The sequence below is a fragment of the Topomyia yanbarensis genome, chromosome 2 (assembly GCF_030247195.1).
Source record: "Topomyia yanbarensis strain Yona2022 chromosome 2, ASM3024719v1, whole genome shotgun sequence".
NCBI lineage: Eukaryota > Metazoa > Arthropoda > Insecta > Diptera > Culicidae > Topomyia > Topomyia yanbarensis.
The window spans coordinates 57,797,847-57,825,677 of NC_080671.1; the positions used below are offsets into that span (position 1 = coordinate 57,797,847).

The 27,831-nt window shown below is 39.3% G+C and overlaps 1 protein-coding gene across 2 annotated transcripts; it reads left to right on the plus strand.

Annotated features, from left to right (window-relative positions):
- The first annotated feature begins 684 nt into the window (after positions 1-684).
- Positions 685-27,527, plus strand: LOC131685756 (serine-rich adhesin for platelets). 2 transcript variants are annotated; one of them, XM_058969688.1, is made up of 4 exons: positions 685-2,542; positions 23,947-24,090; positions 24,298-24,537; positions 24,597-27,527. In XM_058969688.1, the coding sequence occupies exons 1-4, from the start codon at positions 1,805-1,807 to the stop codon at positions 26,298-26,300; spliced, it is 2,826 nt and encodes a 941-aa protein (XP_058825671.1). In that variant the 5' UTR covers positions 685-1,804; the 3' UTR covers positions 26,301-27,527. The 2 variants fall into 2 exon arrangements, with proteins under 2 accessions (XP_058825671.1, XP_058825670.1); XM_058969687.1 differs by having other exon boundaries at positions 23,947-24,102; positions 24,597-27,396.
- The last annotated feature ends 304 nt before the right edge of the window (positions 27,528-27,831 follow it).

Genomic DNA, 27,831 nt, shown 5'->3' on the forward strand with positions numbered 1-27,831 from the left:
CGAGACAAGTGAAACCGCATACCCTATATTCTCTTTTTGGGGTGAAGTAACCAAAAAACGGAGTCCAAAGTGCTGGACCGAGGCGAGACAAATTTTCAAATCTGGCATCTCTGTAGTGAAGTCAAAAAAGTCTACCTATCGAGCACAACTGGAATCCATCTCTGGTACCTTTGCAGCAAAGCTGGATTCTAATTTTGCTCGATAGGTAGACTTTTTGTGGCTTCACTCTCTGCACTCTTTGTGTACCTTTATACTATAAGGCCTTTGGCGTTGGTGTCCTAGATCTAGACGTCAAATAACTCAATTGACTAATCCATGTGCAATTAGTGTTAGTGCTAGATTGAGGTTAATTCGGGTGGAATTTTTGCCAAATGAGGTTAAATCAGATGGCGAATCGTAAACTTCGCGTATAAGATGTCTATACACATTGCAATTGTTTTGGTGTTCTAGGCGTCAAATAAGTCAATGCAGGCGTTTTCTGAAGCCTAGTTGCCCTTTTGTGCACTGGGTTAGTGTCATCGCGAATCAAAAAAGTCACCGCGCTGTCATCGAAGCGTCACGCTGATGCCGTCAGTTCAGTACGTTACTTACTCGACAAGCAAATTTAACACGAGCCGTAACGCTTCAAGCTAGATAGAGAAGTTCACCGTTGCCATTCTGCTATCTTGACCCGTACCAAAAAGGTATCAAAACCAGAAGAAGAAAACGAAGAGAAGCGTAAGAGCAGCAGTAGTAGCAAAAGGAAGGAAAATTATATTGCCCTAGACGTATCTTGGTGCGATTCACCGTTGTCGTCGTCGTTTTTCCATTGTGTAGTGGGAATTATTTTTGCAGAATTCGGAACTAGCTAGTGGATTAATCTGAGATAAGCTATTCCGACTCGATTGGCTGTATCGTGGTTTTCAGTGCGTGTGTGCAGCCGAGTGTTTTCCCGTTTTTTTTTTCTACCATCTTCCTCTTTCTCTTCGGTGTATGATGGTGGCGCAGGAAGTGTAAATCTTTGCCATCAGCAGCAAAAGAAAAAGCGCCGCGGATTGCATGATATTTTTTGCAAATTTTTTGCTAATGTAGTCGCGAAAAAGGTACTTTAGTGAGTAAAAATCCGTGTGAAGTGTGCTGCTGAATGAAGAGAAGGCAACTCCTTGAACGGGAGTTTGTGTGAAAATTTTCTTTTTCTCTGCTGTCGAGCATTGGTCGAAGCAGCAGTAGTATCGGTTGGAGGAGGAACGAGCAGAAATTTTCTGACTGACAGTAGAGAAAGACTGCAAGAAAAAGAGTTTGCGGAGCACCCCTTAGAAAAACAAGAAGAGTCAGCCAGCAAGGCAGAACAAAAAGAAAACGGACAAAAACGACGATCTCTTGAGGACGGATTGGGATAAAGAGTAAAAAGAGGATTTTATAGCTTTCGTTTTCCACTGGTTTCGGTCGATCGTTGCACTATTCGATTACCTTATGAATAGTAGAGTTTGTCGGGCCAATTCTGCCGATTGACGTTTGTTTCTGTGAAAATACAGAAAATTCTAAAACTAAAGCAGGATCCACATAGCAATCAAGTGAATTGCACCCAAACATCATATTGGTAAGGCCTGCACTCGAATGTTTTTACGTAGATTACTCGTCCTTATGCGGGAAGAAATAGCAAATGCAAATACAGCCAGGAGCCGCTGAGCTAAAAATTTGACAGCGGTAGAGCCTACCAGATCCAGCATTGGCACCCTTGGACAACAGTTCCGACCAGCGACAATAGCAATCACAACAGAAAAAAGCCCCTCTGGCCCGGTTGTCATCAAATGTGCTGCTGGAAATGATTAATACAAAGGACGAAGTCGTAAACTGGTTCAATAAGTTAAAGAGCTACAACCGGATAGATACGATGTGCACCTTGCTCAACATGTGCCTTCCATTCGAGCTACGCTTTCTAGGAACGTGTCTGGAGGAACTAGGCAGACGTGATGCTCAGGAGCTCCGCGGCATCGAGCTGCGGGTAAACAATCCTTTGGAATTTATTTCGGATATCGCTTCCTGCCAAAGCGGAGAACCCACGGATCGGAAGAATCGGCGCAAAATGGCCCTTTTCCTAGCGTTGATTAGGGCCTGTAATCACACCTGCGTGAACGAATTGTTTAAAACGCTCGAAGGCTGGGGGACCCGGGATTTCGCTCGACTTTTCGACGAAGATGTGCTGCAGGAACTACTGCTGGTATATACGATGGCAACAAATCATCCGGTGTTCTCGTTTGAACAACGCATGAAATGTGGCGACATTTTCAACAAGCTTAAAACTTGTGAACTGAAACCGTCGAGTCAACACGAACCGGACAGTATGGCAAACTCGACGCCTCCTCCGAGTGCAGGAACGCCATTGGGTCTGCCTCCGTCACATCAGCAGCAGCAGCAACAACCACAACATCATCCGGTTACGCCTCAGCAGCAACAGATGCAAATGCAAATCCCAATGTCGAATCAGCAGACTGGTCCTTTGGCACCGCCGCAGCAAACGTCGATGCCGATCCCGGGTTTCCCGCAGCCTGCTCTAGCACAGGTATGTTGCAAATAATGATTCATCTGTGATTCAGACATGATTATATTATAATTTGGCGACTATTACTGTCAAAAGCTTTGAAGTTTCTTTTACTGTACTCTAGTAAGCCGATAACATTTTTGGAGAGCCTTTTGAAAAAGGTGCATCTAACGAGACTATCTATTAACTCTCTCGATTATTACGGCGCCATTAAAAAACATTCCAATTAATTCAACTACAGATTGATGATGATGACTGTTTTAGCTAGCATATCATATAGAGTTGTAGGATAAAAGTAAAAACTGACTCAATAATATTAACAGAGAAGTAATTACTCATAAGAGACTTCCATGTTTTTTTGGGTATATAAATAGTTCCTAGGAATATTCATTAATGGAATAATTGTTTTAGGATTCTATCGAATACCACAGACCAAAAACGTAATTAACGTTGCCAATTCTCGCCAAAAATTTGAAAAGGTCCTAATTTTCATGCTTTCCATTAAAAATATATACCCGAACACGTACATAACGCAAAATTTGATTATAAAGAATTTTGATAACGATTTTACAACAGGGCCGGATTGACTTTTATAACCAAACTGATTATGAAAGGGCCTAACTGATTACAAAAGGGCCTAACTTATAAAAGCAATAGTAATTCTTCAAAAGGGCTAATGAGACTTTTGTAAACAAACTCATTTCGCTCATTATTCCGCTACCGACTTGAATTTCATGAAAAATACACATGAATCAACATCTTTATCATTGGTAGAATCAATTTCAAATGTTTTCTGTGTTGAAATGATAACAAATTAGGAGAAATCAGCAAAACAAAAGTTTGTTTACAAATCTTATTAGCCCTATTCAAATGTTGATATGGAAAGGACCAAACTGATTAAAAAGGGCCTAACTAGCAATACACTCATTTTAAAAGGATTATGACGTATTATTGTATTATAACAGATTGTAACAGCAGCACAACACCTACTCGACGAATTAATCAAAACTACAACCAACTCTTAGCCCAACTTTTCCATAATTTTCATGCAGGGCCTTCTGATTTTGCGATGTTCAATGGGGCCAATCAGGCCATCAAATTTGATTTCACTTAATTTTTCTGAACATTATTTTTGTGTGAGGTAACCAAGGAAGCAATATGCGCAATCAAACAAAATGAAAATAGTCTCTTTTTTATGTTTGAACAACATTTATTTAGCAAAGGACTGGAAGGTGCGAAATATTTTTCATTATTGAGATCCATGGTACTCAAGGAGTTGAAGGAAGCTAGTTTAGAAAAGCGTGGAGTAGGGTCATACGAGCAAGCTTAAAGTTTCCCGGCGACTTAACATTTTGTCTGCTACCGCAGGAGTCAATAAAGTAACTGTACTTTATGCTGTCGGAACCGACAAAAAGTTAAGTCACGGTAAACTTTCATTATTTCACAAAAATATATAGTTCGTGGGACTGGAGTACTGATGCACTGCTAGGTCCCATGCAAAACTGACTCCAGAGATGCCAGTTACTTTTTTCAAATGTCTGCAATAATAATTTTAAAAGTCTGGGAAGAACAAAAAATGTCAGGAAAGCTAGTATAACTAAAAGCCTTTATATTCAAAAATCTGTAAATATCTGCAACCAAACTAAAAAATCTGCAAATATCTGCAACCAAACTAAAAAAAATCTGCAAATATCTGCGGCATCGAAAAAATCTGCAGCTTAAATTAAAAGTCTGCGAATTTGCAGACTTGTCTGCAAATCTGGCATCTCTGACTGACTCAGATATCACTGCGTTAAAAGTTTAATATCAAGAGTATTTATTCAAAAGGTCCTAAGTGACATTGAGCTCGAACTGAGAAAAACGAGGCTGAAGTTTCATGGACTTAAAACAAATCCCTATTAGAGAACAAATATGTGTTTTGATGGAACAATTATGCCAATATAGTCTAAGGACTATGCTCTTTAGATAAATAATACTAAAACATGAAATTTTTAGCGCTAATGTAGTTTTTAAGTGCTTTAGAATGATGCGTCCTTTTGAAAATTATAGGACCTTTCACATAGGTCTTTTTTCGGGCCTCAGAATCGTACGACGCTGCACATAAGGCTTTTTTCAGAAAAGGTAGCTCTTACGACGAATATTGAATTTCTTCAAAGTTTTCGGCAACACGAGCATCGGAATACGAATCTTCTTCATTACTATGGTAAATAGTTGCACTGGATTTAACAGAAGTCTTGCAGAACAAAAGTGCGGGAAACTTCAGTTTATATTAACAAACCATTGGCTGGAAGCGGTTAAAACCAATGAATGGCATGTTACTTTAGAATAACTAAGTTTTTCAATTATCATTTAATTTATTATACTTTCTAAATTCAACTTCGAAAATAAGTCGCATGAACAAAAGAAAATAATTTCTTTTATTTTGATGCTTAGGATGTTTTTACTAGGTACCTATGTGCAGTGGGAAAAACATAGAATGAAATGAATCCTGCGTCGTTTTTGCATGGCGCCTATGAACAGTTGCAGAGGTTTTGAAATGTTTCACGCATAGGTCCTTTCAATTTAAAAGACCTCAAGTGCAAAATTTCAAAATATGATCATGAATACTTTGCGACTTTTTATATAATGCTTGTTATTTTGATAAATACTGGGTATAATGAATCCTGGTTTTCGATATTCGTTAGCTATGTTGTAATCACATGCTGCGCTGCAAATAACTCAGTATGTTTACATTTGTCGCTAAGGACCATTTGAATCAGCACTCTTGATCTTGATGATTCTTTTATCAAAGCCGGATTGACTAGCAGTCTTCGACAAAGTGGTACACAATTAAATTATCTTTCTTATTTTCACTTACAGTGATATTATGATTCGTACAGTGCCACCTAGCGGCAAAAATGCGATCTCGTAAGTTTTCTCCATGTATATTGTCGAAAAATCCCATATAAACCGCAGGCACGTTGGTCAGGTAGCTAGACTTGTCCGATTTGCTGCAAATTTGGTGCAGGTATTCCTGGTGGGATTAGGAATCGATTCAATGGTGGGCCGATAGGTGTCATTTTTTTCTTGTCACTCTAGCCTTTTGAATTTAATTTAACGCAGGGTTACTAATAAGAGGATGTCGCTTCCGCCTTGTTGTCGGTGAACACCTCGTTAGCGTATTTTCGTCGCCTTAGTTCCAAGTTGTATGCCACGGTGTATTGCAGCATCCTACACCTCCGCGACACATCCATGATCTCAGATAATTGATACGAAATAATTGAAAATTGGCAGAGTACATTCATTCAGGTTATAGTATCAAATTTAGGATCACAGCGAAGACTGCATATCAAGAAGACTGGCAACTCTGTCCAGAATCTGGAGACAGTAACAGCAACGCCACTTGCGGGTAAAGGTGGTACTTCCCATAGTGATGCACACACACATATACATTTTTACATTAAGCTTCCTACCTTCCTCCAATAGAGGTGCTGTAACCTCTGTCACTTCTCGTTTGTATGGGGGAAGGAAAGAGATATCAGTCTTCTTAATATGTAGTCTTCGATCACAGGCTCAATAAATGAATCTATACATAAATGAATCTATACATAATAGCAAAGGTTTAGAAGAGGGTAAGATTTATACAAAACGTATTCCTTGTATATCAGATAACATAACAAAACGGATTCTTTTAAACATGAGCTGTTATTCGATGTAAAGGAAAGCAAAATGTATGCTTTTCTACGGATACTGGTCTGAGGCAAAAGTCTACCTGCTGATCGGTCCATTATTTCCACTATATTTTTTTCCGATGGAACGCACAGTATCAGATTCTGAATATTATGTAGTAATGAATTATCCAATTAGGGCAGATAATTTTAGAAAAGGATAATTCGTCGTTGTTGTGCTATCTTATGACAAACGCCATTTGGGGTGAATGGAGTTAAAATATGCCACATTTCTTGTTCGGAAAATCTCTACAAAGTGGCGTTTTCAGAATTCTGACATTCCGCTTGGTTACTGATGCTGTTTTCGGTTTTAGAATCGAGTCGCCCTAGGTTCGCTCTGATGTTTACAGTTTCCATATAAAAGTGACAGCTCCGAGCGAACCTAGAGCAACTCTGATTTAAAAACGAAATCAGCATGAGATGCATATAGAGTTTTTGCTCTTAATCACTGTATATTAGGATTAGTTCAAGTAACATCGAAGTTTTGTATTTTTTTTTGCGTAAAAATGTCTAAGGAACACAATGGTCGAATAATTTTCAGACGAAAAATACGTGTGTTGCGAGAAAAATGCAGTTTTTCATTTAAACGGGAAATATTGCATGTTTGGCAACACTGTAACCGAAAATTACCATTTTTTCTAGATTCATTGACCAATTCCCTTTAAAGTGCCTCTTACCGATTGTTTCTAGACCAAATAAAGCAGTTAATAATTGATGATTTATTTGTACGGAAAATTTTCCATGAGCAATTATGACATGTCATACAAATGTTGTCATCAATACACAGCTATGACATGTAAGTGCGACTTTTGTTTACATTTTTAGCAAAAACTTTCAACATAGTCAACGGACCATCGTATAATTTGAGAAATTAATACAGAATAGACAGAAGTATAAATTGATAAATATTAGTGAGAATAAAAATCAATAAAAGTCCAAGAGTATTTTCAGAGAAACTTCATATAGATTAAAATAACATTCTTCAGAAAACTCCAAAGAAGAATGCATTTTTATAAGAAGGCAGCATCTCAGACAGATACATTCACAATCTAAAATTTAAAAGGTTCCAGGAAAATTTTTGACTTAATTTCAGGAAATGTTCATATTTTTTCGTTACCTTTTACCTAATCTTTATGAAAATCAATCAACGTATTCAGGGCATTTTTAGAGTACTAGTGATTGATTACCATAAAAATGTTGCCAACGTTGTGGAAAACACTGCCTTTTCAATTTCAAAGATGGCCGCATTTCGAGGCGTTCTAAATTGATCATTACGAATTTACACCATTCTAGAGTACGGTATAAGCATATTTTTCTTTGCTTAATAAGGAAATGAATCAAGATCCCAAAAATGGGATTCATAATACGACTTATGCAGCACAAAATTATTAATTTTAAGTAATTTGTTAAGCATTTTCCCGCCAGCAGAAATATATTTCAACCTGCGAAGTGCGAGTTATACTTGATCAAACGATCAATATTTATTTATGTTTTGCCACACCTAACAGTTTAGTGACTTTATTGGAAAAATGCTCGCCTTTTAAAAAATATTAACATACATTTAGTAAATTGCCGCTACAAGGTTAATTGACACTTTAACAAAAGGCCATAAGTAAACGATCAAAGAGTTAAAACTAACCCAGAAACAATTACCAATTTGCGAGATATTAGTCTAGTGTAGTCTAGTCTACACATACACAGCCAATACGATTCTGTCACGTTCGCCCGAATGACATTCGCCCGAAAGCCATTTACCCGAAGGACATTTGCCCGAATGTCACATAAACCCGAATGTCATTCACCCGAATGCCACGAACACCCGAAAGACATTCGACCGAATGCAACATAAACCCGAATGCCATTCGCCCGAATTTTTTTTTTTTTTATTTATTTCGATTATAGAGGTTTTAACCTTAAGGTCATTCGCCTCTTCGGGTTAGAAAAATCTCTTGTGAAAAATTTCTAACCCTATGTGCGGGGTCGGGACTCGAACCTAGGTGCGCTGCGTACAAGGCAATCGATTTACCAACTACGCCACGCCCACCCCCTCCGCTCGAATTCCATATACCCGAAAAACATCATAACATAATTTATTAAGATGAAATACAAATTTTATTACATTTGATGCTATGAAGAAATTAACACTAAAGCTATACCAGTCAAATAGTTAATCCTGTCTGTTGGCACCGCTTGTAGTGTGCGTAAAACATACGTACTAGTGTTTTTCTCTTCAAGCTGCAACTGCTTCAACACACCATAGAATAGCCACGGTTTAACGAACCGTTCCATTTATTGTGCTAATCTTCAACATTATTGGTGGTTCTAGGAATCTTTGTCGATACATTTTCGAAAACTGACCGCGAAGCGGGGGGCAAAGAACAGTTATCGAGAAACTTTTTGATTAGTTTCCTTCCTACCTTCAATTTTTACTGATGTAATCCAAAAAATCGTCGAGAGTCTTTGGACAACTTTTCCTCAATTCTTCGAGTGCCATTGGAATACCTTGATGGGGCAAGAAAGCCAAGGCAACAACTTGTTTGTAAATTAGTTGGGTAATTGTTTACTTTAGCTACTTTTCCCCCTGTAAGTGGAAAACATGTTTTTCTTTCGTGAATATGCTAGTTTAGTGTTGCAGATTCATGAAAAAGAGGCGGAAAGCGAAAATTTTTAATAATTTATTAATGAGACTAAAAATAAGTTCTACCTACTAACCTTGCACATAGGGTTATTGTGCTCCCGAAAGTAAGGTTTTTGGCGAAGCTAGTTTAATGCGGCTATGCCGCATAGCCGAGTCCAAGGATCCGAAGCGGCGCAAAGCCGCTGAGGATCCGCTGGACGAGCCTTCCTTGTACTTGTCATCAGAAACGCAAGCAAACCTGTGATCCACTCGTTTGTCCGGTATACTCAAACATAGGGGCTATCCCTAGTTTAAGTCCGACTGAGCGGCAGCGAAGTCGGACAGCACCTAATTGAAACGATGTGGCGTAGCCACATTAGGCAGTGACAATTATTTAATTTTTGCCGATGAATACAATCCTATTGTTACTAAATAAAACATTGTTAATGCCTAATGTGGCTACGCCACATCGATTTTTTTTATGCTGTCCGACTTCGCTTCAGTCCGACTTCACAGGTTCGCTTACGTTTCCGATGACGAGTACGAGGACTACGGCTATGCGGCATAGCCGCATTAAACTAGCTTCGCCAAAAACCTTACTTTCGGGAGCACAATAACCCTATGATAAAAGTTATTAGGTACAACTTACTTTAAAGCTAATTAATGAATTATTAAAAATTTTCGCTTTCCGCCTCATTTTTATGAATCTACAACACTAAACTAGCATATTCACGAAAGAAAAACATGTTTTCCACTTACAGGAGGAAAAGTACCTAAAGTAAACAATTACCATTAGTTGTATTAGGTGATCTTTTGAATATTTTGTCTGATGATCAAGTTGTTTTATTTTTCTGAAAAAAATCTTTGGTTTGATTGCGAAGGCTATTTGGTATACAAACTCAAAGAACTGCTCATATTTAAAGAAGGAATCAACCCCTATGTTTCAGTAAACCAAGCATACCAATGGATCACAGGTTTGCCGAATAGGGACCTCCGCTTCGGTTCCTCGACCTCGGTAATTGTGGCAATGCCGCATAACACTAACGGCGTTGTGCCAAATGGACTTCCACCATGCAAGATATAATTACTAATTTAATTGATTCAATTTGTTAACGGAACATCTTAATATATATTTACCTCGATCGATGGTGTTTCCGAAAGATTTCTTATTATTTTGTCCGGTTTATCACAAGATTTCACCACTCGAGCTGACAACTGCGTCCTATATGCATCAGTTTGCACCTGAAGAGCATTTATGGCGTTGGCAACAGAACCTCAGTGACGTCGGATAGTACACCTAAAAGCGATGTCTCATAGCCACATTGGTCAGAGTCGATTTTATATTATGCTTGAGTGAATGTGGTGTTCGGGTTAATGACATTCGGTCCATTTCTGGTAAATGGTTTTCGGGCGAACGTCATTCGGGTAAATGACTTTCGGGCGAATGTCATTCGGGCAAATGTGATAGAACCGCCAATACATGTAGGGATCCTGGAAAATTGCAGACGTTCGTCCACTATTTTTGTTGTCATTATTAATGTTTGTAGACACATATTGATGATGACACAAGCATTAAAGCGGCCAGGCCAACCGTGCAGCGTACAAAATAAAGATCATTCCAAATTATACGGCAATCAAATTATTCATTCAATGAATAATTTAATCAACGGATTATTTTGAGCCTTGAATAAGGAAGAAACGTGGACAACCGTACACAACCGTTTCAATTTGATGGGGGTTTGATAAATCGTTGGGAGTGACTTTGCTAAGAGGGTTAATGTCACCCCTTTGGTCCTAGGTTCCTGGGATGGGACAGAAATATCCAGAAACAATTGCCTATTTCCGAGATACATAATGAAACTCAACGCATGTTTCTTCACTAAATAGTAAATAGTGTTTTTATTCCTAGCGAAAGAGGAGTTCACTAGACGTGTTTCATCGCCACTAATGCTTGACAGTGCAATCCACTGCCCCGGTGTTTTTCTATGAAAAGCGAAATTAGGTATCTCAAACAAAAAAAGTTGAAATGCAAAGAATGTCGTTGTGAATCTTTTAAGGCTCAAAGAATTTGGGTGAGCGTCTATAAGAATTGAATGCTTGATAGTATGTGTTGGAAAACATGTGTTCAGTCTTGCTACTGGTTTATCCATATACAGTAATGACCCATTTTTATCAACCAACCGAAAAACCGGGGAAGTTTGATAAAATCGGGAAATTTTTTTTATCTTCCTTTTTCCATCCCACATAATTAGAAGCAAAATGAGAATTTGGTTTGCAGAAAAATTAAACCTAATGCCCTATCAGTACAAAAAATCGTATTTAACAGAACCATCCGACAGTTGTCTAATCCAACTTCGAAGCATAGGATTGATATTTTGCAGATAGACTCATTATGAATGACAATGTATTCTGTCAGCGAAATTTAACAGTTAATCTTAAAAGCTCAACGCAGAACCTTTTCTTTGATTCATTAGCCACAGAGCGTTGGTAGTTCACTGTCATTCTACGCCCATGTTCCAAAACTGACAACTAAGAAAAACGCGATCGAAGATGAAAATTAAATTAGCGATCTGGAGAGAAACAGTTGATCAAAGAAAGCTTTACTGTCTAAAATAACATTCATATCCAATGTTTCTAGTGTAATTAGTCCAGTTTTTCACTAGAAAAAATCAATTTACGGAAGATTTTACGAAAAATGATCAGTTGGAGAATCTGCTAGAAATCGGAAAATTCTGAACATATTAGTCCAAATGATGTTGTTTATTCATATTGTTTAGAAAAGTGTGCGCTGAGAGCTTTCTTGTTAAGCGGGCGACTTAATCAGGCTTTACTCAAATCGGAAATGGATGAGTTCGTCATGTTTTAAGGTTTTAGAAGTGACGACAGTGATGAATAGTTTAACAGGATCGATCTCACCATTGTATTTACTAATATTGTACCGATCTCTTAGTTAATGAAATTTTCTCTTTCCACATGGTTCTGTATCACCATTGCGTCACAATGCACAAATATGATTACCAGGTTTGTTTAGAAAATATCGACAAAAAATTACAAAACATAGCTGTCCCATCCATAAGGCTCAATGAAAATGTAATTCTTGAACATCGTTTTTCTTGGCTTGTTGTTTTTCCAAATGGAACTCTTATGCTTTTATGGGCAGTATAGGATATTTAAGGCAGTGTCTACGAGAAATGTCTTTAACCTGATCAATGAGCTGGTTGGGAGGACCTAAATATACTACTCTCAACAAAGCAAGCGGGCTAAAAGTGATCTTGTGCTACGGCTTGTTTTTAAATAGCAGGCACAAGGTGTAACTTGCCGCTAGCTGGCGCTACGATCGGTCAGCAACCGATATACAGGTATACCTCGATTTAACATACTCACGATTTAACATACCCTCGATTTAACGTACTTCGATTTAGCATAATTTTTACCTCGATTTAACATACATGTTAAATTTTATCAATTTTTTTTTTCATTATCCATGTTACTACAGTGAAATGGTAAGAATCAATACTAATTTTATTGTATGATCCGCTTCAGTGAGGGAATATGTGCATCGTTTCTAATGCTTAAAGCAACATAATTTATCTTCGTTTTTAAGCTAGATTATGTTCAAGACCCAAAAACTTTCTTATGTTTATTTTGGTACGCACAACAAGGTGAATAAACGGAAATGTTTCGTGGTGCAAGGTTATTTCTGATAAAAAATTTATAAGTTTTTACGTATAAGCTAAAAATAGATAACTGGAAAGATAGGACTAATCGAAGAAATAGGGCAGCGACTAGACGTTGACGCTCGGTGAGTCCCACTAATAGGTATTGAGACCAGAGTCGGAAAATGTTTTTTTCATTTGCCAAAATCAGGCGAAACTGACAAAAGAACGAAACTTCTTTCCATACCACTAGCAGTTTGCGAATTCGAAAATGAGACAACGAGCTAGGACAAAGCAAGCATGTAGCAGAGCGTTTTCATTATTCTCTCCGCACGCTCGTTTTCGCTTTGAGATTCAGAATGATATTGGTAACTTCGATATTGAACTTACTGCTCGGGAAACGAAAATACACTAGCAATGATATTTATTTGTCGATGCTCGATTCTGTAGATTTGCGAGCTAATGATGGTATTGTAAGACGGAAGACTGATCGGTGTGCATATTTCTCATTTTAACTATGTTCTAGTTGCACATTGCATTAATTTCATTTAATTAATGAGAATCGCAAATTACTGAGCATGCATCAAAACGAAATTGCAACTTCGGATTGTCATAGAAAAACGAAAGTCGCTGTTGCTGCTCGTTTTCGTAGAATCGAGAAAGGAGGGCACATCGCCTTTATTGTTTTATTTTTTCATGCATTTAGCGACGAAAGAGGCAAGGAAAGGACGAAGATGAATTCTATGAATTTCGTCGTTCATTGAATAGGTATGAGAATTTTAGGCTCTGATTGAGACCGTAGCGGTGTTTACGAAACTATTGGAAATTTGTAATAAGATCATGATAGTTTCTCGATGGTGGAGTGGTGAACGCAACCAACTCGAACTTTGAAGAAAAGAAACTTCGTTGTGGATCGACACCTCCTGCAATTGCATAGAAAATCAATAGACGATAACGATGAAAGACACAAGTCATCCTTCAATGTACGACTCCTGGTAAGTTCACAGTGCTTATGTTAAACAAACATTGCAAGCTTACCGAGCAGGTCATGGCTTAATGTAGATAGAGGAAGGACATAGAAGCAATGTTAGTCCGACACAAGTTGTGATTTGATTCTGTATATATTACTGCGTATTGAATAAATGGAGAAGATATAGCGGTTCAAACAAATTGTACTGGCATTTGCGTACGTTTCAAGATGTTTAAAGACTCTGAGTATTAGGCCCTAGGAGTTATATTATTCACCATAAATAATCTTTATGTTTAAATAGAAATCCAGATGATTCATCCAAAAAATGTAAAGAAGACTACCGTATTGGATCAATTTTTAGCTTCAGCCATCAAATGCAACGCGGTCTCTAGAGCGGTGTTGTCAGCAAATTTGCAAACTGATATTTCAGAAAAATAACATCTGTTTACAGATTTTCAGCGAAATATTTTCCGAGTCTCAGCTATCAAATGTCACTTTCACTAAGATTTCAGCAAAAAAAAATGTTGGCTGAGATATCAGCTGCTGAGACTTCGGCGAAAGTGCACAAAAGGTGAGGTTCTGGATAAAAAATTAAGTGTGTAACAATTATATAAATATTCTATTGAATTCAACCTCCTCGTTGTGTACTTCCCTTATTGTGTGTGTCGAACAGATTTTTTAAATAGTTCATTAAATTGTAATGAAAATGCCTTATTGATTCTGACGGGTTGACGTAAATTCTTCGACTTCTCAACTGAGGTATTGTGTTCTTTGTGCACAAAATTTTTTAATCATACTTTTGCTTAAGGTGAAATTAAGCGCTGCCATTATTCGATATCGTTGTTTTTCAGAAGTGCGAGATTGCATTCATGACTAGTCGTTTGTTCGTGAACTCAAATAGTTTTTCCTTTTGAATCAAGTTTGTCTGCCATGATACAGGTGAGACGAAATCGAAATACAAATTCCCTAACTTACTAAAACTAGGCATTCTTCACGAACAAAATGGTTTGTTGATGTTAGAAAGGAACTGATGAAAATATTTTTCAACAAATACTGTACTGCTATTAACACTATTAATTCCTATAAATTGTCCTGAATTCTAAGAAAATTTTAAATAATGACGACAAACTTTTGGAAACGAATATTTGTTAGAATTGGCGTATGTTTGTGAGGGTTAAGATAAATATTTTTTTTGTTTGGAAGAGAAATTTATTTGTTTAGTTTTGAATATATGGGTTCTATGTCACTGTTAGGTGGATTCATCCTCGCAAATATTTCGAGAGATGAATAAAATAATAATTCTGTTCGAAAACATAAATTTCTTTTATGTTTCGATTTAACATAAAATTCGATTTTACCTACATGTTTTGAACGGAAAATGTATGTTAAATCGAGGTATACCTGTATAAACCTTGCGTGCAGACTTAGATGCAATGTTTATTCACTTATGCGATTTTGAATGTGATGGTGCATTGTATTGTTACGTATTTTAATTCGAATGTTTACACAGGCTTTCCGAAAAAAAGTTCTAGCTTATATGTCTGTTCTCTGTGGTTCAACTCAGACGTATTTTGCCTTACCGGACATTCTAAGTGAAAAGCCCTTTTTGAAAGCTATATAAAGAGATAGAGAGATAACAGCAAGCGCAATTGATATGGCGAATCTCAGATATAGCTGCTATATTAATAGCTAGGCAGGTTACGGTGCTGCGTCGTGTCGTATTCCTGTGCACTGGCACATAGTGTGACAGAGATCAGCTCATCAAGCTAGTGCTTGTACTAGTGTTCGATGAGTTAGAGTTAGCAAGTAGAGCGATTCTCAGTCATTTTCAGATGATCTTTGTGAATCTGACTAAGGAACCTTGTATCATTTGATCTGCAACTAAAAAAATGACTAGTCACGGTAAGGCACATTTCCCCGATTGCGTACAGGAAACGTGTACTTTGAGTCTTATGCTGATTTTTGATGATGGACACTATTTTATAGATAGTCGATTTCTTCGGTTTTATTAGTTAGTTCACCTCCGTATCAACTGTCTAGGACAATATGTATAATTTGGATATAATAAGGACAATTGGCAGTAACACTAATAAGGCGCTAATTAACCTTAGTATAAATATAGCTTTCAGATAATTTCAAAATGTAACTCCATAGTTTTAGGAAATTTTAAAATGTAAAATGAAAAAAATTGGCAACATTAAGCTAATGTATCGGTCAATAAACAAACAGACTGAATAAAAAAACCACTGATTACACTATGACTATACGCATGAAGCGTGAAGCGAAGCCGCTTCCATTAATGTGACATTGAAAGTTTCGGAATACTAGAAGCTCAGCACTGTGGTATTACATTGCCCTTCTCTGACAGTGTTCGATGAACCATTTTGTAGTTTTGTGTCCCTACGTCTAGTACCACTGCTATGCAATCCGATAGTATTATCAGTTTATTAATCTGATTGTGTGGTATGTGTTAGCGAAATGCGTTGCGCGAATAACAAAAATTGTGCGCTGTGTTCTTCAAACAATATATTCTGTATTCACCTCTTCTCCGGTGTGTCTTCCATTTACTGGTATAGGTATATTCACCTACTCGAACTCTAGCCCGCTCAGCGGATGAGTCATTTTTTATGTGCTTTCGCATATTGTGAATTTTTAATTCGGCCTGCGATATGGCTACTGCACTTCCGCCCGTATGGTGTATGCCAACTGCAAAACAAGTAGTGATGGTGAGATTATTATTGCTTGCATCCGTAAGCGTAAGGCGACGACCGCAACCGAGGCGACACTTACGCGTTGTTGATGGTGGAGCAGACAGCATTCCTTGCTGTGCATTGTGCGAATTCCATTCGATTTTGTTCAGATTCGCTTACGAACTCTTGTGTCTAGGTCGAGGACGTTTATAAAAAAACGACACCCGCTAAAAGTTGATTCATTTCGTCTGGAACACCCGCATGATAGTAGTTCGTCATTGTCTGGTTAGAACGGTCGTGAAAGCTTCGATCGTGTGCCAAGTCTACATCTTTCATTATTTTTGTCCAGTCACGTATAAATTCAACTTTTGCCTATAGTATTCAGATTTAACGTTTAAGTTGATGGATGCATAGTAAAGAAAAAGCTTCGAAAAATAATTCGAAAGTTTCGGTACACCCGATTCAGTCAGTTTTGTTTGTGCTCCGGTTGGTTGATGACAAATCTGGATCTATCGCTTGATTGGCACATTTTCTCAGTTCCATTCATAACTGTGTTGCTATTGATGGAAGAATATATGAATTTTGCCTTATACAAACAAGTTGGCAGTGGAATTGTGTGGTTAAGATATAGGGTAGGAAATATGCGAGCTAAACCTTCATATCATGTTAATTCATGAGCTACTACGCGTTGCGATTAAAAATGTCCGACGAAAATCTGGCACCCATTCTAAAATCTAAAATCAATTGTTGATTTTTGTATCGCTGTCGGTCATTTTGTCACTATTTTGATAACAATCCTGACCTAAAAAATGATAGATATTTCTAGTATTTCATCAGTAATCAATACTTCGGTAAACTACAAAAAACTCGAAAGAATACAAGCTTTCAACACTGTTCTCATTTTGCATAACAGAAAGTCATGTATTTCTTAAATTTTTTGAATTGGAAAAAAGGCATACTGCCAAAATACACGTTGAATCGAAATTCCGGACAAACCATTACTCGTCGACTATAGAGAAAGCTTTTCTCTTCCCTAAAAGGTTAACAACCGTGAGTAACTGTTTGCCCGGAAAGACAATCACCTGGCCAACTACACTATGCTCATCCTTTTTGTCTAGTTATTGCATTTTTGGTTAGTTTGTTCCAATGGTATTGTCTGATCTGAAATATTCTAATTACACTAAAGTGTAATCTGAGGTTCTAGAACGATATGTACTTTGCTATTCCAGTTTTTGAGAATGATCTATTTTCTAGGAAAAAACAGTTTCCATTATGGCATAAATATACAATATTTTTCCTAATGCAAATTTATGCCCCGCTTCGTTTTCCTTTTTTTCGACTATTATACGACTATTATACGAGAAGTTTCAAATTTTGGGTGATTCGCCTCTCTTGTGTATTTTAAATATGTTCAAGACAATATTTTGCTTAGTAAGGGGCCACACACGAATTACGTAAGAGGAGTTTTAAAATATTTTACAAAATCTTATATGAGAGGGAGGGGAAGGGTTTGTCTTTTCTTACGTAATATCATATAACAGGTACGAAAAATGAAATTAAGAAAAATATTCTTTTCTTAAGAAAAGGGACTTATTTCTTATTTGTACCTTGAACATTTTGTGTACCAAACAAAATGGGAACATATATCATAAATAAAGAAGGGCAGACCTCGAATTGAAGTGTTTTGCAGCGGTCTCTATATGATTATTGTGAACGTGAAGAGGGGCTTATTCGATGGTGTTGGAGTAGTTACAGCAATTCCATGACTCTTGTTGGTCCATTGTTCTGCTTGGGAACTTGAGTCACTATTCGAAGTTATGAATTGCTGGTACCCTTTTGTTGATAGGCCAACGTCCTTTTTTTCAAACTTCCCGCTCTAGTCCCGCAAGGTAATCGAAAACTGTTCAGTCGTGCGATTGCCAAAGATCTTCTAGGTAGAGTATTTCCAGAATTTGATCTGTATTTTACTTCACGAAGAAAGGTTGTTGGGCATTTCGGACCTATACGTACGATGAGCGTCACAGTTGCAACTCAGGATATATGCACGCATCAGCCAGAAGAGGCAATATATTCTTTTGAGTTCTACATCAGAGGGAAATAGATTCAAAGGAAGTGGAATACATATATCGAAGCAGGTTATGTAGACAAATATCGGATTTTCCCGAATGTCTCCCAACAGTTATTCTGATATTAGGGTTGGGTGAGATTAGGATGCAAATAATACGTGGGGTTTTTGCCAGCGCATGTTTTAATCAATTAACAACATGATTTTTTAATCTCGAAAATCATGGTAGGGGGGGGGGGGGGGGGGTGGATATTCACAAAAATCATACGAAGTCTTATCTGGGAGGGAGGTCGAAAAGTTCCCAAAAGCCTTACATAATTAGTGCACGGCACCTAACTTGTGAAAGAGTAAAGCCAAGTAAATTTTCACTTCGTTGGATATTTCTCCAAATTTTGACCTTGCGGGAACCCTTTCAAGACAGCATTAAATGACCTATCTGTCTTAAAATCATATGAATCAAATTTATATAACTTCTCTGTAAGATACAGGAGAAGTCGTTTGTGGTCAATCAATCCGTCCACTGTAACTTCTCCTCGGCCAATCTGAAAAGAGGCTGTCACGTTCAGAAGGAACGTCGTCAGTTCAGTTCGAAAGGCTCTGAAGTCGGAGATCATCACTCTTATCGCGGTGATTGGTGTTAGGGAAGGGGGAATTTACAAATTTCTTCAGCTTCACATTCGGATAAAACATCAACTGAGTTGCTACAATCAATTTGATTTTCGTGTGAAGAACCCTTTTTCGTTTCTTTTCAATATTTGGTACAGCCTTTCTGGGAGGACCCAAACAGTAAATAGTAAAAAGACTGATTGAGTAAAAAATACAGGTAGTCTTGGGAACGACTGTTGTTGTTGCAAAACTCTAGGTAAACTAGGAGCTAACAAGTTTTGTGACCGGATCGAACGAAGGTTCAAGCCTGACTGCAAGTTCAAGTCATCTTTTTCTTTGGAACATCCAAAATACAGCGATACACATCTTGATAGAGATACATGGCTGCAAGGCATTCTGCATATTAAGTTCGAGGGGTACCCTGAACATATGGTACCCATCGAACGGTATCCCTCCGGCTTCAGAAGAAATACACAATCCTCTGATTCAACTTGGCCCATCAACGACCGTGTCAAAAACTCCGCAACGATAGACAAAGCCGCTATATCAAGCTACACCGACATTGTAAAGGAGTGTCGATGTCGAGCGCATATTAGGACGCAACGCTGTTGCTACTATGGAAGCACTGGATCCTCCCGCCACAGTTGAGTCTTTGCTATCAGAGTTCAGTAGTCAACCCCGTCCTGTGTACCAGAACCACAGAGAACAGACATATAAGCTAGAACAAACATTCCCGTAAAACCTGTGTAAACATTTAAATGAAAATAAGTTGAAAATCAGCATAGCATACAGGTTCGCATGCATGAACCACTATTGTATCCAAGTTTGCACGCAACGCCCGTATAGCGTTTGCTGGCCGATCGTAGCGCCGGCTAGTGGCAAGTTGCATTTCAAAACTACAGTTTTATTTCTTACACACATTGAAAACTTTACTTGTATGTCAGTTCTCAGTGCCAGAACGTCGGTGGCCTAAATTCTTCAGTGGACAGCTAGCTATTTTCTCGCGACTACGGATAGCTGGTGTTTACGCACAACTACTTCACCGGTCTCGTTCTTATCTTGATGGAAGGCAACTCCAAGTCAGCATTTCTCGCTACATTCGGAATCCCGCAAGGAAGCCACCTCGGTCCAGTAATGTTTCTCATCTATTTCAATAATGTCAAAATCAAACTACAAATATACCACCTTTCCACCGCCGACGCCAGGAAAATTTTCGAGACATACGGGATTAAATCGATGCCAAAATTCTTCAAAGTGAATTGGACAGCTTCAATAAGTGATATTATCTAAACAAAATGGTTCTAAACCCGAGCAAATGCTCAATTGTCACTGTTGCGCGGGAACGTCGATCGAGTCGAGCATTCCAAGACACTCATGTCAAACATCTTATAGTCATTTTGAATTCGGCACTAATGTTCAAATCACGTACTGCATACATTGTGGAAGAGCTCTCAAAACACCTAGGGTTCATCTTATGGATTAAGTTTTTGGGACGCATACTGTCTTAAATTGCTTTGTTGCGCATTGGTTCGTCCAGCATTAGAATATTGTTCCGTACCACCAGAACGGAGTTCGCAGAATCGAGACCGTCCAGCATCGGTTCATACGCTTTGCACTTCGACATCTCTCATGGCGATGCGGAATCTAAATGCCAAGCTACGAAAACCTTTGTCGGTTGGTACACTTTGATACTCTCAGCATCCGGAGGAACTGTACTTGAGGTTTATTCGTCTCGGACTTACTGTCTGTCAGAGTGCATTGCTCTACAATTCTCGAATGCGTATATCTTCAAGCCCCTATTGGAGCACTACATAATAACTCGCTTCTGCGACTACTTTTCAGGAGATCCATCTCTACTCGCCCCAGCGCAGTTTATGAAGAGAAAAGCTAATGACCTATCGGTACAGGACGTAGTAGCGGAATTATTTTATGTATTGTTCGTCAAAAATGTGCCTAGTGTTCTAAATAGAATTATCTAAGTCCCTTTTGCAAAAATTATCTTCTATGAATATTTTATAAGTTACTTGGTGAAATTCTCGACAGACCTCGGCACCTACCGGTATACCCGTCGGGTAAGCTAGGTCCACCGCCGGGTCAAATTGAATTACTAAACGGGCATCGGTGCCAAGAGAAATCCCGCCACTGCTCAAGGAAACGGGTACCGGTATTAGGAGAAATTCCGGCTTCAGGGAACTCTCCGTTGGAGTAAGTTCACCGCCGGGCACTATCCGAGTAGATCGCGACTAAGCTGAGACCGAAAATGGCTCATGGAAATCGGAGCTAAATGGCTCATCGAATCAGGAGCTAAATGGCTCATCGAATCAGGAGCTAAATGGCTTGCAGTAAATTACAGCTGGAGAATATACAGGTGAAGTGGCTAAATTGCTCAAGTGCGCAGAGGATTGAAGCGACGTAATTGATGGAGAGAATAACGGAAATTAAGAGGAAAATCGGGAGCTAAATGGATGGAGTGAGCGAGGCTCCGAGTTAATTGTGAAAAACTCATGAGCAAAAGAAAGAGATGATATGAGAGCACATCGAAGCGTTTAAACGCGAAACAATGCTAAGTCTACTGGTTGTATGGAGCATTGCAGAGAAGTAGACATCAACGCCTGGGGCAACGCTTACGTGTTGTGTTGGCCAAGATCAAGGATCCATCAACACCAGCTGACAGGTGTGCTGACAAAATGAAGACTATTGTGGAGGTTCTCTTACCGAAGCACGACCAAACCGCATGGTCGCCTACACCACAGGACGATGCAGGCGGAAGTTATAAACGGGTCTCCAAAGACCCGTTCCTTACCATGGAAAAAAGCCTTACAGCGAAGAAAGTACCCCAACATGACACTGAAGACCGCGTTCCTAACGTTTCCGGACCTGTTCAGGACAGTGCTATAGAAATGCATGATCGAAGACTATCTACCAGGTGGATAGAAGATACATTAGCTGGTGTTGCTGTCAGAACCAGGAAAAGGTCATCCTCAACAAGCTGGCGAACTACGCTTAAAGTGAGTATGGGCTAGCGCAGTGGCAGTATGGGTTCCGAAAAGAAATTTCAACGGTAGATCGAGATGGGTGCTGGTCTGTAACCGTAACAAAAGATCCATGCTGTGACCAGTGCCGGCAGACCCTCAATTCCATCGATGTGTGCATTGATGCCACTGGGTGTGATGGTCGAGGATCGGTTAAATTTAAATAGCCACTTCGATTATTTATGTGAGAAAGCAGCGAAGATAACTAACACGGTAGTATTGATCATGCCGAACATCGGAGGAGCAACATACAGCAAGGCACGCAGTCTCCTGGTGAGGGTCTCATGTTCAATACTGAAGTATGACGTTCCTGCCTGAACTACTGCGCTGAACTCAAAGTGGAACCGGACGAAGTTGGTATGCGTCATTGCCGGGATTATCTCCATCTGCATCACTCTATCTGAAGATGTGGAATGCTGGAAAAATACACGAAAATGCAAACAGACTGGTCAGAGCAGACTCGCCGGGTAACTCTCCGTCGGTGTAATCTAAGTCCAGCGCCGGAGACTAGAAGAGTGGTATGAGACGAAGTACTGGTTTCGGATCGTTGGAGCGCCAGTATACCGCAAGTCACGCCCCATTCGCAATCGCTGAACCGACCTCGGCATCATATCAGACATCGTGCTGCAAGAACGAATGCCCTGAATAAAAGTGGGAAAGATACACCCGAAGCAACAGCGTTAGAGGTGGATCCTTAAAAATGTTGCTTTCGATCAATAACTAGAATATTTTTGGGGTATATTTGGTGGTTGAGTGGCACGAGTTCGACTAATTGCTTGCTTCGCTTTTTTCACAATATAAAAGCAAACAGGAGACATTTTGAAAAATCCCTAAATCGACGGGATAAAATTTCACAAAGTTGTCAAAAATAAAAAAAATATTCGGAGCGACCAGATCAACTAGTCCGTAAGAACACACTGAACCATTTTCGAGCATAAAAGAACAGCGTAATCTATGTGTGATGCATTTTTGCTCGATTTAACTACTTAGAGTCAGCATACAATCAATATTTAGATAGCAACTGAAGTTACAATTTGACCGAAAATAATTGAATGATTGCGCTGCACCGAATGAATGAGTGACGATGCAATCAACCGAAACATACCGTTCCGTGCGGCGAGCATGATTTTATTTTTTTTTATTTTTGCAAGCTCACTCGCCGTCATTTCCGTTAGACATGGAATCGACGGCTCCTCGCAAGCAAACCGGTGATCGATTGCCCGTTTTTATCAAATATACGATTTACATTAAGTTCTACTCAGAGGAAGCTATATTGGCTGTATTTATATTGGCACATAGTGTATTATCATACTGCAAAGTTTATTTTATTCTTTTAAACTTGAGTTGTCCTTTAATATAAAAGGAAACAAAATTTTAATTTTATATATTTGCTAAACATTATTTTTAGCTCAATTGATTTTATGCCTGATGGCCATCATTGCACACGACTGATGCGTGGAATGACATTATGCTAATAAGTAGGGCTAGCACAATAATACGGTAGTTTTAATGGAGACGGGCATAGCGTAGTTGGTAAATCGATTGCCTTGTAAGCAGCTCACTTGCGTTCGGATCCCAACCCATAGGGTTAGGGATTTTTCCAAAACAGATTTCTCCAACCTGAAAAGAGGCGAATGACGCTAAGGTTAAATCCTCTATAATCAAAATAAAAAAAGGTAGTTTTAATTTATTTTTCGGAAGAGTATAGCACTGGCACCTGAGTGATTGTTGAATGTTAATTTGTTTGATTGTTTCCGCAATAATCAGAAAGCAGTATGCAATCATGATTATCTATCAATACACATTCTTTTAAAGTATTGATGATTAATGAGATGAACAATAGATCACTTATGTTTTTTCTCCCGGTGTTATAAGCTAAACCAGATATGGGAGAAAGTCACAATTGGATGTGTTTTGTAGATCATTCCGGTAAAATCTCTAACCATTATCAGCCTGATTTGTTCTTTTATACGAAACACAACGTTCGGTATCAGTATTTCTCCTGCCATGGAGATCATGTCTGAATCTTTCGATATATTCCCATCGATACAACAAAATACTTACAACTGATCCCTATTTCAGATGATCCCTGGTGATGGCAGCATGCCGGCGCATATGACAGTCGAAGGCCTCCAGCAGATGCAGATGCAGATACCTCAGGACTTTACGATGCCACCACCATCGACCGTGCCGCCTCACTGGACGCTTCGCAACCCTTTGTTCCAGGTGGGACTAGATGTGAGTGCACCTCATGCTACTAATTCTGCTAGCATTCCCCGTAGTTCTCCTTCAACCGTGATCCACTGTTTCCCTGGTTTTATGGCCACCACCAACACCACTATCAAACCACCCACCAGCTCTATATCACCATTGAGTTTTGGTCTCGGTCGAATGGGCTTGTGAAATACGCTACCCGGTGCTATTTTTTTTCAGACTTCTTTTCCACCTCCATCATCGTCGCCACATTTGAGCAATCCATCGTCGCCAATCCATAGTCGCACGGCGAGTCCGACGAGGATTCCTGCCAGCAGTGTGCAGCATCGAATCAGTCGAAATCAACAGCCAACCCCAGTCGAGCAACAGCAAACGCAACGGCAGCATCAGCAGCAGCAGCATCATCACCAGCAGGACCATCGAGATCGCGAGCAGCAGTCTTTAAAATCAGTTGATGAGGTGAGTTTCATTGATAAAACAACGTGAAGTAAAAATAACGTCGAATTTATTTTTTTTAGTCGGTACTGTTAGGGGTGGATCAATCTATGGCATTGACTCAGCTTCAGCAACTGCGCAACGGTTATCGGCCCAGCCACAATACGCTGCCACGACAGTCCAATAAGCAGAGTTATGTCAATCAGATCCAGTACCATCACCAACAGCAACAGCAGGCTCATCAGCAACAGCAGCAACAACAACAACAACAGCAGCAGCATCAGCATCAACAATCCAGCTTTCACAGTTCAAGCACTGGCCTGGGATTGTCTTATACGTTGAATAATATAAGTCTGATTGACTTGACACAAAAGTCTAGCAGTGATTCTGGTAGTTCGACTGGGGAAATTTCTCCTCCGGAGACTCCTGGCTTGCATGTGGGACCTTCGAACAATATAAGTGGACTGGTTCGAAGCAGATCGTCGAATATGGGCAGGATCAATGGGCGTCCGGACAAGCAGCAACAATTAGGTAGTACTGTGATATATACTCAAACAACAGCGCAGCAGCAGGCTTCTGTTCAGTCCCAGCAGCAGCAGTTCGTCGGCGGTAGTAACGATATAATGGTAACATCCGCTACACAAAATTTAATTAGTAATAGTAATAATAATAACAATACTATGAATAATAGCAATGGAAATAACAATAGCGTTGTGTCAAACGCTTTATTAATAGGAGCCCCGACGCCAACGGTAGGCGGCACGAACTTAGTTCTGAGCTCGCAGCCACAGTTTACTGCTCCCTATCCACCATATCATACGGCGCATTTGGCTGCGACACGACCTGCCCTCATTTCGGCCCACACTGCGACAGCTCTCCCGCCGGGCACTGCATTCCGACCTCCAGTGTATCCTGCGATGCAGCACAACGGAGAGATTCTTTATCCGTATACGGCCCAGGTTGCAACTGTTGGTGGAGGCGCTACCATAACCTTTCTGCCTCCCTCTGTCGCAGCGCCGGTAGCTGCTAGTACACAGACTCTTCAAACAATCCGGTCAGTTGTCTCATCCCAGCAACCACCCCAACAACAACAACAACAGATCCAGTCGCCACACACGCAACCTCCGCTATTACATCAGAAGGTGCCTACAGCCTATACGCCACCAGCAGTCGTTGGCGCAGCACCTTCTCAGCACCCTCCAAGTGCTACCACTCCAACGGGGATGTACTCGTCTATGTCCTGCTTCAATTGCGGTTCCCAGAAGCACACCGGATTGGACTGTCAAGAAGCTTCCATGGAAGATGTGACGCGGAATTCTGTATACAAGTTGGATTACAATGCCGCAATTGCGGCCGCAGCAGCAGCGGCCGCCGCAGCCGCCGCTGCCGCAGCTTCGGTGTCAGGGTCACCCCAACCAAACAGTGTTACGCAAGTTGCCTCAGTAACCGCACCATCGTCATCATCACCGCCTACGTCCGCTCTAGTGTCGTCTCTGCCATCTGCAGTGTTGTCTTCTGGCGTTTCGCCGGCGTCGTCGTCCTCGTCGTCTTCGTCATCTTCTTCGTCATCGTCTTCATCCTCTTCTTCGCTAGCGTCCTCCTCGGTTGCGTCTTCAACGACGGCACTGCCGCTACCGCCGCCACCACACCAACAGCAACTGCATGGAGCCAATCTTATTAGCAGTAGTAGTAGTAACAATAGCTCGCTAGATGCCCCCACATCTGTATCAACACAAACAATAATTAATCAAACGGATAGCAGTAGTAGTAGTACTATCAGTAAGTGATTATCAATCTAAACTAAACTTCAAAAAAAAGAAAGAAAAAAAACACATATTCTATAAGAAGAAAAAATAATTTAATGGTAACTAGTGAGTATACTCTCCAAAAAAGGATAAAAATCTAAACAGTTGTAGGAAACAAAATCACCCAAAAAAATTCTGAGTTAATCAGAACTAATTGCGTGGAACAGTGAACACAAAATTAGCAAAAAGAAACGATTTTTATTGCTACGGTTATTATCCAAATGAACATAGTGAAGAAAATGGGTTTAAGAGAGAAAAAGAGTTAGACCAAATGTTGGCTTTGAAAGCGTGCTCCTACCGAGGTTTGAAAAGGATCGGGTTTAATTGGTTGGCAACGATTTGATTCCCGAAATAGTAACTTTCTCTATTGTTGTCAAGTGCCATTTTATTGTAATTTTTAAACTAGACACGCGACTGTGAACGAAAACAAAACAAATTCATAGTGATAATGAACATTAAAACTAAATATCCTACAACTAAAGAAAAAACTGAAAAAACAGGCGCGCGATATTTTTTGAAGCAAAGCTTTCTAACAAGGTAAGGGAGACAACCAAAAGAGCAACGAAGTAGGAGCACGGCAAACGAGAGGAATCTTATTGACTAAGATCAAGCATCAACTAAACACGGTCTTAAGGTGTTTTTGTGTTCGCCTAGAACAAACCCAATCACTCAGAATATTTATTTTGCTTTATATTTTCTTTTTATTTTATAGTTTGCCAATAATGCTATCGCTTCGAGTAGTTTTTTTGTTCCGTATAGTTTTCAGTTTTTAGGATAACTACTTATCATTATTACGCTATAAGGACTCTGCTCTGCGGGCAGGTAAAAAAAGATTGTAGGAGATCAAGTTCAACAGTAATCGAAACATACTTTTAAATGTTTATTTAAAAATAGTTATGATTTAATGTAATACAGTGTAAATGTACTTGTTGATACGGTTAAGCATTTGTTTTCGTTTCATTTGGTTCGATTGTGTCCTTTCTTTCGCGATCTGAATTCAGTGGCCCTGTTTGACGAATAATCGTTATGCGCAGCTAGAGCTCGATCTTTCTTTTCTCAGCGTAGCCTCAAAATTAGTAAATTTTAGTAGTACTTAAGGTTGAACCGAAAATTGAAAACGAAAAACGCCGTTTGCTTTAGTTTTCATTTAGATTTAACAAAGAGTATGGAAAAAACTCTTATTTTTGGGTTTTCAACCAACTCCGTTGAACCTTAAGTGTGATTCATATGGAAAAACTGATAGCAGAAAAAAGATGATTGAGTTTTATTTCTTTTGCATCTGCATGCAATTACTCTAGGATTATTTTGTAGTGCTGGTTCGCTTTCGAGCTTGACTCGAAATCAATTTGGGATTTCATTTTACTCCTTACTGTCACTCTATTTGTCTGCTCTCTAGTTACATTTTATATTCGTTCAGAACATTATTGTTGTAACAGTTTGTTTATCATCCTCAATTCTCGTACATCTGCTATATCACCACTACTAGTTTGTGTGTTCCAAATAGTTCGCTGTA